The sequence below is a fragment of the Myotis davidii genome, unplaced genomic scaffold (genome assembly GCF_000327345.1).
Source record: "Myotis davidii unplaced genomic scaffold, ASM32734v1 scaffold489, whole genome shotgun sequence".
Lineage (NCBI taxonomy): Eukaryota > Metazoa > Chordata > Mammalia > Chiroptera > Vespertilionidae > Myotis > Myotis davidii.
Window position 1 is genome coordinate 289,802 of NW_006299708.1, and position 13,658 is coordinate 303,459.

Sequence of the window (13,658 nt, forward strand, 5' to 3'; positions counted from 1 at the left end):
ATCTAGGTATACCCAAGATAAATAATGGCATATGCCTTCAAAAATACCATTGCAGAAATATCCATAACAGCATAATTCAAAATAGCCAAAAACTGGAAGTTGTCCATGTTTCTATAAATGGAATAGAAAACCATAATAGCTAAAATGTGACCAAATGTTCAACAATAGATGAATGGATTAAAGTTTTTGATATAGCTATACAATGGACTCCTGCCAGTTCTACTAGTTAAATATGGTGATAATTATTTTTATTGTGAATATATAATAATTAAAGCCTCTGGATAAATAAATTTAAATTGTAAATTTATTAAAAGAACCATCAAACACCAGCATCTTTGGGGGTTTTCTTTCTATTCCTCACTGTTTCTATGCTAATACTATAAATTATAAATCTGAGTTGTAGCTTTCAAAGAAATGTAGTTTTTCTTTTTTTATTAAACTGAACTCTTTACTTTAGGAACCCCCGGCCTTCCTGGATCAAAAGGTATTACGGGTCCTCCTGGAAACCCTGGACTTCCAGGAGAACCTGGTCCTATAGGTAAGCATAAAAAGAGGGTTTGATATTCTGTAAAACTAAGCCTCATGTTCATTTTGGGAAAGTCAAATCATTTCAGGGAGCTGTGAACATTTTCAAGACAAGGAAATGGTGATCATTCACTTAGCAATGTTTGTTAGGTACAAAGTGAACAACTCAGTAAATTACATTAAATTGCCCAGCCAGTGTTGCTCAGTGGTTGAGCATCGACCCATGTACCAAGAGGTCACTGGTTTGATTCCAGGCATGCAGGAGGCAGCCTATTGATGTTATATTTTTCTCTCCCTTTCTCTTCTTTTCTCTCTAAATCAACTATAAATCTTTTTTAAATTACATAAAATTGTTGTCATGGGACCTTATTTTTCAGGCTCACTTTTTCCAGGGAGAGTTATTTCAAGTATCTTATAACAGATAGAAAAATCTGACTTGTTTTTACAATGGCAAGGAGTAATGCTTTTATTTGTTTAGTAAATTATAAAGCAAATCACGTTCCTTGGCCCAATATAAGGCCTATAATGTGTCTTAGCCCCACACCTTATTTTCTTGAATAGTCTAAAACTAGATTAAAATGAGAAACTGAAACATTTTGGGTAGTGAATAAATGATAAAACTATTTCTATTCACATTACTTAACCTTTATTTTTTAGGCTTCTTTTTCATAATATTTTATAAATTTAAAGGAGTATTTCAGAGGTTCTTTTGTTTTTTGGATAGAATTATTTAAAGCTAGTATGGAAAAAAAATTGGGAATATGGAAGAAAAGGGGAATTGGGAAAATAGATGTAACCTTCCCAGTATGTTATTTAGGTGGTGGAGGTCGTCCTGGGCCTCCAGGACCTCCAGGTGAAAAAGGCAGACCAGGTCAAGATGGTATTCCTGGACCAGCTGGACAGAAGGGTGAACCAGGTACTGTATTTTTTCATTGTTTTTAATTTTCTAATTTCCCCTTTTTGTTTACCTTAACTTTTGCCTTTGTTTTTTACCCACAATTAAATTCTATCTTCTTTCTTACCCTCTAAGCTACCACAAGTTCCCATTCTAATTATATTCCATTCTATCCTGAGAATGTGACCTCACATTTATCCATCAACTTGTTTCTCTCTTATGAAAACATAACTTTTCTTGCCCCATTTTTTGTGTCAAGCTACCCAACTTTTAACAAGTTCTTTGAATGAGCTCATTTTATTATGCAATCTATGTTCCATTTATATGAATATATATATATATATGTATATTCACAAATAAAATATATGTATATATAATTTTCTGATGTTGGGATTATAGTTCTCCTGTTGGAAATAAACTTCTGCATGGTTTATATAATATACATTGTAGCAGTTAATAAAAACCTAAATAATTAGAAGATAATCTGTCTTGTTTGTTATTATTATCTCTTTGAGAGTTGTTGGTTTATCCTCTGACAGGCCAACCAGGCGTTGGATTCCCAGGACCCCCTGGACTCCCAGGACTTTCTGGTAAACTTTAATGAAACATGCTAAATAAGTCCATAAATAGAGAATATTCTATAGTACATTTATTTTTCCATGTGTACAATTTATTCTTATAAAATGTGCAAAAAAACCCAGAAAACTCAAAGCTAAAGTTACATCTTAAAGCAGTTCTTAACAATTTAGTATGAGGATTTGTACTATTGAAAAATGTGTTCTTTAGGAAATTTACATGTAGATATCTTTTCATTAACTTCATAAATAAATGCTGAGGAAATGATAAAGAAAGAAAGCAAACTTGTAGGAAGAGATAGATTTCACTAAATTTTTTAAAGAGTTTTAAACACTCTCTTACCCCCATGGAAACAAAACCAAGTTAATATAAGGAAACTGTAGAAATACATTCTAATAATAAAAATGTCACTGGAAAACTCCATGTTAATATACATTTTGCATTTTGTATGAGTATGTGTGCACACACATCTACCTTCACTCACATGTTTTTACTCTCATTGTAAGCACCAAGTAGTTAACTGAGTGATTGAATGTGTGTACAGATATGTGTATATATATATATATTTTAAAACCACAGACTTATCTCCTAGAAATTCCAAGACCCTTCCAATGATCTCAACATAAAAGTTATGACTTTAATGTGCCACATATGTTGCTCTCTGTCATGTTGGTGGTATAGAAAAAATGTTGAGCACAGTTTGCCTAGATTGTGATTTTTAAATATTGGATAGATTGGTCTTTGAGGGCACATAGATACCATTGAAGATATGTATCTTCCTAGAGTCTCAAACAGTCTCAAAACATTTGTTTTAGAAATTCCTCCAGCCATCTCTAACCTATTCTTACAGATACTTTATACTTTTCTATTTATTTCTATTTTTTTCCTCACAGCTACTGGTCATATGATCATTGCTTTATGTCCTAATTCAAAGGGTATCTTTAAGGATGCAAGCTATTATTGTTTTTCTATTACTATGCATACTCTAGTAAACACTTCTGATAATAGATAAGTATATTTAATAGGATGAATGGGCTTTTAGATGTGTTGGGGATTTGGGGAGAGATAGAAATAACCCTAGTATATTCCATTACTTGTTCTAATAAATGTGAATAGCTTTAGCCTTATATGCAAGCCTAATATTCAATATCATTTAATGTGTTCTCTAATGTCATTTTGCTTTCGTAGGTCAAAAGGGTGATGGAGGATTACCTGGCATTCCCGGAAACCCTGGCCTTCCAGGTCCAAAGGGTGAACCAGGTTATCCCGGTTTCCCTGGTGTTCAGGGTCCCCCAGGCCCTCCTGGTTCTCCAGGTCCAGCTCTACAGGGCCCTAAAGGCAACCCTGGGCTCCAAGGTCCACCTGGGAGACCAGGTATGTACATGAGTAGTAGGGGAATGGTCTATTTATTAGTCCATTTATTTCATTTTGCTGGCAAGTTATTCAGTCTTTAGGACATTAGAATCTATAATTGAAGAACTTCTTATAAGTAAATAGTTTGGTTTATACTTTGCTTCATCCATTTTTGTGGCATATAATATTTTTTCAGTAATGCCTCTCATAATTTTCTTAAAGTTGAACTAAAACAAACCCATGTAGAGGAAAAAGGAAATAGTGATTTTTTTAGTATTTTTATTAAATGTAAAGCTATATTGATAACCTGCCAGCAAAATGCCATCTGCATTTTTAATGTGAGCTTCTCAGCATGTCATCACAGAAATCATTTTAGTGATCACTCAGTAGATGCTTGTGGTCCATACCAAAGTGTTGCTATGGTTCTGTCATATGATCAGCAAACGTCACCAAGCACAATAAAAAATTTTATCTTCTCTATGAACTAGGCAATCCAATTTTTCTTCAACATCACAGCATGATTAAATTGAATAGTGATCTCTTCATACCAGCTTCATGTCTATACTTCATTTATCGTCTGTTAACTACTCTAGTAGTCTCAATTTTGCATCAAATGTTCACTTTTCATTTTGTGTCTGTGCTGTGTCATTTCATTTTACTAAGTTTTGAAATGCTCATTTTCATCCTGAATTAATGTTGCTGAGCCCAATCACTGGTGATAGATTATTAACAGATATTTGAGACTTGATATGCAATTTTTATATTTCTGGTAATCAAAAACTTGGCTTTCATTGATTTAAAAGATATGAGAAATCTAAGGAAAATTTTGTCTTTTTTTTTCTCTGAAAGTCTTGACTCCTTTTAACTATATTTAAAAGTGAAAATTTTCATTTAAGTTACCATAAACTCTGAAGTAATTGGAGTTACCTTAAATAAAATATGCTCTAAAAATATAAATTCATTAAGATCATATACTTTGTTCAGAGGATACTTTTATTTTTTATTTTTTATCCCAGATTTATTGAAATACAATTGACATACAACATTATGTAACTTTAAGGTGTTCAATGTAATAAATTCATATGTGTATATAACTCAAAATGATTACCATAATAGTTATTTAACACATCCATCACCTCACACAAAAATTGTAATTATGTGAAGATCATTTTCAAAACCAGTTTTTACCTGATTTGATTTGGATGTTTGTAGAGGGTGTTATTTAAAGCTTTACCTTAATTTTCTATTGAAGAAAACCAGTGACACTCCCTCAGCCATGTTAACTCTCTTGCATGTAATGTAAAGTATTGACACAACACCTTGGTGGTTATGCATGCAATAATTCAATAAACCAAGCTATTTCCTGTTTTATATTTTAATCAGCACTGTGGTTATTGTTCTTACTTGTAATGGAGCTCACTGTTGAGCATTACTTTGAAATATATCAACATAAAGACATTAGTCACAAAAGCTTTTTTAAAAAATACTACTTCTTAAGAAATAATAATGAGAGTAGTTGAATGAAGCACACCTGATTAGTGTTTGTGACTTTTTGATTTCTTATAAACTACAAACTAAAATTGAGTTTTAAACCCAAGTGTTCTCAGAATTGATTGTTTTTGTCTGAACTTATAGAAATGATTATTTAAAAAATGTTTTTTGGCTTTTCAAAATATGTCACATGTGCTGTTTTCATTTTAGTGGTGATAATTTGGTTTATTTACAGATGCATGAAAATAAACTTTCAGAGTATTTTTTATTTGAATTAAAATTTAACTTGAAAGAAGTTAGTATAATGCTTTAGTTTCTTGATATCTCTAACAATGTTGATATTTTTCCTTTTTATAATGATGATCTTGGGCCTTGGTGACCTTTGATCCCTATCCAGGTCCTACAGGTTAGCTCTTTAACTCTAAAGTAGTAACTGCATGAAGTTTGAAACTTTTAAAATATTTATCTATATACTTATATACATATCTATATCTATATCTGTATCTATCTATATATATCTGCAGATAATGTCTTCAAGTGTCTAAATATATTTTATGAGTGTATATGCCAATTCAGTTCTTACATGTTTATCTATCTCTGAAAGGAGTCAGGAAAGTGCAGTTGTTTGTGTCTATTGGCAGAACCCAAACTTACTTGATTAAATAACTAATTTAACATTTTAAAATGCATATAATTGTTTCATTTTAGTTAAAAATGTGTAGTACACAAAAGTATATTTTATAATATTTTACCTTTAACCTTTAGAATAGAGTGTATTTCTAACTTTTGCCTTGTATCTGTTAATGCAAATGAAATTGAACTCTCCTTCAAAAAGGCATTCTTTTTAAAATAATAATATGCATCAAAGGTCCTGCAAATATGCAGTTCTTGGTTTGCCATACCTCTTGTAATTTTTCAAATGATCCCATCTTCATTTTTGAGGTTGTCACAAAGTTCTAAATTCTACTATTATGAAAATGAATTACTAGGCACAGAGTAAAAATTAAATCAATTCAACTGCACAGATTAGAAACCTCTTAATCTTATTTTCATCATACACATACACATATACACAGTACACATCAAAGAACAGTTACCAAGTGCTGTCCAATGAACAATTGCTGATTCATAATGAAGGACGCTCACCTAATCAGGAGTAAAAAGCACACAAAAAATATTGGAGTGTGGTCATTATTTTCATGATAAATAATCCTTTAAAAAGTTTCTAAGAAGGAACTAAAAGGACAAAAAGTATCCTTCCAAGCTCTGTCTATTGGGGATGGTAGGAAATTCTGGCTTCTTATTAATTTAAAATTCATAAATGTTAAAGTTGTTTTTTAGGAAGCCAACTATCTCTATTTGAATTGATTCTCTAGTTTAGTATTCTGCCCCTAAAATTTTTACTTTTATAGAACCATATAATATTCTATCTGGAAGGGACCTAACTTTTACATTTGTCAAAAAGATATTATTCACCAGTCACTTGTTAGTGATGGAAGACATATTTTATTCAAAACTATTGCAACAGGGGAGAGAGACTGTTAAAACTTACCTCAGCAGCCCTAGCTGGTTTGGTTCGGTGAATAGAGCATTGGCCTGTAGACTGAGGGGTCCCAAGTTTGATTCTAGTCAAGGGCACATGCCCAGGTTGTAGCTGGATCCCCAGTAGGGGGCATGCAAGAAGCAACCAATTAATCATTCTCTCTCATCATTGATGTTTATATCTCTCCCTCTCCCTCTCTGAAATTCAATAAATATATATTTAAAACACACGCACAACACACACACACACACACACACACACACACGCCTCAACAGACCAAGGACAGGGGCAAGGTTGAGGCCTAGTTGAGAAGAGGGCTCATAGAGGTTTAGTCAATCAAGTGGTCTTTGTTATATATGAGAAAACAGAGGTCCAAAGAGGTTAAGAAGCTTGCTTAAGGTCATAGCTGGGAATCTGACTTAGGGCTCCCCAGTGCTCAGTTGAGTCTCTATTCTACTAATAACATATATCATCCTTCCACAAAGGTAGTTGTATGGCATGATACTTATGATCTGGTCTCTTATTCTAGCTATAAACATAAGTGGTGGAGCAAAGCTGCTCAGTCATTTTAGGAGACTTTGACATAGCAGACTGAACCCTGCCTCCACTTTCTTGTTTTTTATTACTTCATGATCCCCATCTACTCCTACCAATTGGTTTGTTATTCCTAAATGGATGTCACCAAAATATTAAGGCAGGTGCCTGCTATTTAAATATCACCAAGATAAAGAGAAGACTAGGGCATACTTTGAAATAATTTTGAGTACTTCCCTGTCTGACTTGCATAAAAATCTGATGCCTTGATCACTTCCAAGCTTTACTATCAGCTAGAAGAAAATTGCTTTCTTGTGAAGCATTAGAATATTTTCAAAGAAAAAAAAAAGCAGCCTCATTACTTTAAAACTTATTTACCCGATGTACTATAAATTACATAGTTATTATAACCTGGTATCTGCAATGTTCTGTTTGCAACAGTTGAATAATGCAACTTTAAATGGAGGCTGGATTTAAAATTTACCAATCAATTCACCAGTTTATCTTACTTATTACGAATTATTACAGTACTTCATTTTTTTAATTTTGCTTTGTTTTACAGTTAAGCTTTGTTAGGTCATTGATAAATAATGCATTGAGAGCCTCATGTAGAAAATTGATTTGGCATACAACTCATTAAAATGTTACCTTTTATGTATTAACATCTTAGAAGTTTTGCTATGATATGATCTGAAGTTTCCCTTGATATTTACTCAGACCAAAATACAATATATTTCAATGATATATTTTTCTAAGAGTTTTTGTTAATGGTTCTTCTATACCAAGCACATGTATAAAATGCCTTTACTCAAACTTTGAATTATCTTAGGCAGGTATTCTAACTTATTTAACTAATCATTTAGCCAGACTTTGCTCAAAACATTGTCTTGCTGTGTATGGTGTAGAAACCATTTAAACAAAATCTGGTTTTTAGCCTTCTGAATTTCAAATTATAAAGTGCTTTAAAAGTTTTATTTTTAGGCAGCAATGGTAACATTTTATATTTATATGACATGTTACCATTTATATCGTATAATGTACTTTTACTATAAGCTCCTAGAGGGCAGAGTTTGGGTCTGGCTACTCTTTGTGTTCCCTGTAGCACCTTTCATATGGCAGATATCAGGTCGATATGTTAAAAATTGAATCTTTAAAACAACTCTGCAAGGGAGGTTAGGGCAGATATTACTGTTTCCATGATGTGGATGAAAAGACAACTTAGAGAAATTGAAGTGTCCCAAATCCCATCATTTAAGTGGCAGAGCCAAGAATAAATCCCATGTCTTCTAATTCCTAGGATTCAGTGCTTTAGCACAATTTATTTTCCCTGCTTACCTCAGTGTCTATAAATCATAGCAGGACTTGTAAGAAAAGTAAATTGTTTATAGTCAATTAACATTAACCAAGAATGGTCCTATCTGTTGCCTTTTTATCTTTTTATTTAATGATTCTTCTTTTAATAGTTAATAGCTTGATTTAATATGTGCATTGAATAATAATAAAGGAAATGTGGTATTTTCTATAGTTTTGAATGGGATATTGCATGACAATATATTTAAAAGTATCTATTCACTGATGATCTTCACATATTTTAAAAATTTGACTCTTTATTTTCAAGTTCAATGGTGAGCAAATATATATTGGCTTTTTCTCTTTGAGTAACTTATAACAAATAATAATGCAAAGAAGAAAGCCTCTTGATGAATTATGAAAAAAGATCAGAATGTGGCTCATCGAATGATTTTCAGAAAAGACAAACACAAGCATAGCTGGTAATGGCCATTGTATACAAGTGTTTTAATCTGTATATTTAGTTGCCTATGATCTTTGTATTTTAGTCTGATGAGGCCTTTAAATTAATTCTATCTCCTTGGGCCAATCTGAATATATCAAGAAATTTGCACCTTGTGTTTTTACTAAAATTGCAAAAACCAAGATAAATATTTATCCAAAAGTATCCTTTTGTGAAAGGAATGAAAAGTTATCAGTGAAATGGTACTATTTTGCTAACTTTAATGTTTTGAAATGCTAACTTTTGGAAAGCCACAGTAGCAATGTTAGCATGAAGTTTTCAGTAGAATTTTCCGTTTGGGGGATTAATAAAAACTAGCATCTTATTTCCTTGAATAATCTCTATTTGAAAATGTCTGGATCTCTATACTCCAGTATGGTTCTGTTTGTATACTGAGTACACTGTGGAAATAATAAATGCTGGCAAAGAGGAGTATTGTTTAACTTGTGCTATAATGTGAACCACTTCTAATTCAATCTTATTTTGTACTGTGTGATGTCTGATACTGCTAACATCGATCTTTGGGCTTTGGTGAACTCTGATCTTCCCAGGTTTTCAAGGTTAGACTCTTCACTGGTCAATTCTTTTTTTTTTTTTTTAATGCTTTGCATGTATGATAAGAAAAATTCACTTTTTTTGCTGTAATTCAAAAGTCATTGAAGATTGCTATTATGCTAAAATACTACCTGCTATGGTATTTAACATTTTGATGAAGGTAATGTGACTTGTTTATAGTCAAGTTTCAAATGACTTTAGGTCTTTGTGGTTTCAAGTATTTATATTTATAAAAGGCAATCTGTACATAAAACATGTTTAATTTTAAATGGAAATACACTTATTTTTATCTTTAAGACTACATTAAGATATTTAGGGAAGCATCTAGCCTATTTGTAATCTCTGTACATTGATTTTATTTTCTTAAATTTTTATTGCCTGAGATTGACCCGTGTTTTCATTACTATTTACAGTAAGAGAAGAGGGTAACTGTTGATTGCTGTTAAAAATAAAATGTATATGCCCCTTGTGTCATTAGCAAATCATTAAATTAAATTAAATTTGAGGGACTCTAGAGCAACAGGTCTGAATTAGTAGCAAATAAATTTCCCAACATTTAGTTTTAATTGCAAAAAGAGCATTGCCCATAATAAGTATAGTCCTTTTCAAATGATAACAATGTTCTGATTACTTTTCAGACTGGGGAAGAAGGTCATAAAAGACTCATTTTTCCCTATCTTAATCTTACCTTGTCGTTGTTAGACTGATTTGCAAATTGTTTATTTTTATCTTAATAAAAACTAATTTTATACCTGATTTCTAGACAAAACTATATATTATAGATGAAAACAATTTTGCTTAGAAAGTCCTATGTAGGGAGTTTAGACTCAATGGTTGTTTATGTTTGTTTGTTTGTTTGTATGTATGTTTGTTTAAGTGTAAAGCACTCCAACCCTTTCTTTATGTTTGGGAAGGGAATTTCTGAGTGTGTCTGTCTGGTTGCCTAGCTAGGGTGACTATATGATTTAAAATGTAAAAAGATAAAACAATTATTGTATTGTTGTGAACCTTTTTTCTATCTCATGTACCAGATAGTGTTATAGTGTGAAAACACATAGAAATAACTGAATGATTTAAAATGAGTTCATATTTTAAAGATATAATTATAGTAATAATAATAATAATTTTAAAAATTCTTACATAATTCTTACTCTGTGCCAGGCACTGTGTTAAGTAATTTATATGTATTATCTTATTTAATCCTTGGAACATCATGATAAAGTATGCTGTTCCTACTATAAATTAAGAATTTTCATTTTTTTAAATTAAATTTATTGGGGTGACATTGGTTAATAAGAATATATAGGTTTCAAGTGTACATTTCTATGCTACATGATCTCCATATTACATTGTGTGCTCACCACCCAAAGTCAAATCATCTTCTGTAACCATATATTTGGCCCCCTTTACCCTTTACACCTTCTATTTCCTTCCCTCTGATAATCAGCATAGTGTTGTCTGTGTCTATGAGTTTCAGTTTTATATCCCACATATGAGTGAAATCATATGGTTCTTAAATTTTTCTGACTAACTTACTTTGCTTAGCTTAATATTTTCAAGGTTCATCCATAAAGATTTGATATATATATATAAAATAATTTCCATTTTAAATAAAATTATGGCCAAGGAGATTAATAAACTCGTTAAGATCAAACAGCTAATGATTAATGGAGCTGGAATTCAAACCCAGCAATCTAGTTTCAAAGCCCAGCATTTTAATCTAGATGCCATGCTGCCTTGTTAGCATGTAGCCATTGATTCTGGGTCTTATGAGTATAGGAAAGAGAAGTAAGGTCCAAATTTTATTTCTAATAAAAAATGACCCTTTTTAAAAGATGGCAACTAGATTTATGTTGTTTATCACTTAGTAGTGTATACATATGTTGAATTATCTTAATCTTACCTTGTTGTACACCTGAAACTTATGTAATATTGTATGCCAATTTTACCTCAATCAAAAGGATAACACTTTGTCCAAATGTAAGCATGTACATGATACTTCCTACATATCTTCATTTTTTGTTGAAACTAATGAAAAACTAAAATTACTAGAGGAGAGAGAAGGTATAAGTGCTAACTACTGGCTGTTTATTATTTAAGGCTTTATAATTATTTTCTTAATGCAGTACTACTTAATCTCAGCCACTGCTTAGCACTCTGCAAGCAAGTAACAGCTATTTCCCACTCTGTGATGAAAAATGTTTCTATTGATAACATCTCCTTGGTTGCTTTATTTAGAAAGGAAAGTTAAAACATAAAGAAAAGAGCTTAACAAAATTCCATTTTTAATTATTTTATTTATTCACAAGATATATGCAGCATTCTCATTTTTCTTCAGAAACATTTAAAATGTAAAGAATATGAAAGCATTGTTAAAATAAATTGAAATGTACTATGTTGACAATTAATTTCTGACACTTTAAAATATTCTCGTGTATTAAGCTTGTCACTAAAATGAAATTGAAAAGTTTGCTTAAATAACTATCTTAATTGCATAGTAATAAAAGTTGAATAAAAGTAATTGCCTATGAGTAAAGCAATTTGATTTTAACCACATTGAGACAGGTAACTTGAATCCCTAATTGCCCTATGGCAGTGATTCTGAAAGAGTGGTTCAGAAGAACCAACAACTGTAGCTATAGGGCACTTGTTTTTGTACAGGGAACTTGCTAGAATGCAAATTCTTGGGCTCTTGCTAGAATCCAAAACTTTTGGGATGATCCCAGGAATCTGTTTTAACAATTCTTCCTAGAGATTCTGATGCATGTTTCAATTTGTGAACAGTGCCCCATGTGGTGTCTGTTTCCTTTGACTTAAATCAAACAAGAATTACAGAAGTAATTTTATTATAATGTTCTGAGTTCTTTCTTTAGATACGAGTGTACTGTATTTAATATATAATAAAATGCAAATTAAAACTGTCTGCAAACCAGTGTTAATAATAAAAATAGCCTGGCTCAATTTACATTAGAGAGTCAGCATAAGCCTATATATTTTAATACTAGATGCCTAGGATGAACAAAATCCTGTGCTAGAAGCTCGCTTCGGCTTGCCTCAACTGGCTGCCCTGCCCATTGCCACTAGTGGCTCGCTGCCCCACCCTCCGCTGCTCATAGCTCTCTGCCACTCTTGGCCCTCCACCGCTTGTAGCTCTCCGCTGCTAGTAGCTCACACCCTGCCCTACCCGCCGCAAGAGCCTCTGCTGGTTTTGACATTATGGTGTTATGGCCATGGGCCTTTTATAATATAGTGTGGATTTTATCCGCAAACTAATAAGATTTAGATGGCTGATATTTTAAAAGCCTAACTTTTATACTATGCTGACATGTGATCATTGTTGTGAATTTTCAAGGTCTACCAGGTCCAGAAGGTCCCCCTGGTCTCCCTGGAAATGGGGGTATTAAAGGAGAGAGAGGAAACCCAGGTCAACCTGGGCAACCTGGTTTACCTGGTTTGAAAGGAGATCAAGGACCACCAGGGCTCCAGGTAAGAAATAAGAGTAGATATTTGATAAGAAAGGGATGTGAGTGGTTGCAATGATAATTCCAAGGTGCATTATTTTAATTAGCATTTACTAGTCAAGACTCTATGCATGGTTCAGTGGTGAATTACAAAGAAAGAAAAAGGCATGTTTTCTATCTTCTTCCAACTAAAGGGACTTTGCCATCTAATAGATAAAGTGTTCTTCAAAAGATTCTTTACCTGGAGTCTTTGGTATGTATAGTACTTACAAGTAGATTTAGGAAACCTGCATTTCAGTGAAAGCAAATTTATAAGAAGAGACATATATATTGGAGCATTGAATGTAGAGGATTACACTCAGAACCGTGAAAGCAAATTTATAAAAGGAGACATATATATTGGAGCATTGCATGTAGAAGATTACACTCATAGGGAAGTAATTATGGTGAGTTGGGATATTTTAGACTATGAAATTAGGTGGTTTTAGGGTCAAACTTTCACTCCACTGCATACTTCTGCATTGTGTATATGGGAAAGGCAGATATATACTTTGAGTTTCTCTCCTTACCTGCAAAAAGAAGAGAGTAATAGCATATTCCCACATCTGTACTCATGTGTTTTCCACCTTGGTTTAAGTCAGTGGTTCTCAACCTTCCTAATGCCGCGTGCCTTTAATACAGTTCCTCATGTTGTGGTGACCCCCAACCATAAAATTATTTTCGTTGTTATTTCATAACTGTAATTTTGCTACTGTTAGGAATCGTAATGTAAATATCAGATATGCAGGATGTATTTTCATTGTTCGTGACCCACAGGTTGAGAACCACTGGGGGAGATCAATAATACTTGGCAATGCATAGCAAGAAAAGAAGGAGGAGGAAGAGGAGAAGAAAGAGGAGGGGGAGGAGGAGGAGGAACAGCAGGACCAGGGA

General features: G+C 32.6%; 1 protein-coding gene across 1 annotated transcript in view; it reads left to right on the forward strand.

Annotated features, from left to right (window-relative positions):
* The window catches only part of COL4A5 (collagen type IV alpha 5), a 278,780-nt gene that overhangs the window by 228,331 nt on the left and 36,791 nt on the right, over window positions 1–13,658 (forward strand). Inside the window, exons 39-43 of the mRNA XM_006775788.2 lie at window positions 458–538; window positions 1,343–1,441; window positions 1,960–2,010; window positions 3,185–3,370; window positions 12,617–12,750. Of these exons, the coding sequence (XP_006775851.1) occupies window positions 458–538; window positions 1,343–1,441; window positions 1,960–2,010; window positions 3,185–3,370; window positions 12,617–12,750 (551 nt within the window). The remainder of the gene's footprint in view (window positions 1–457; window positions 539–1,342; window positions 1,442–1,959; window positions 2,011–3,184; window positions 3,371–12,616; window positions 12,751–13,658) is intronic.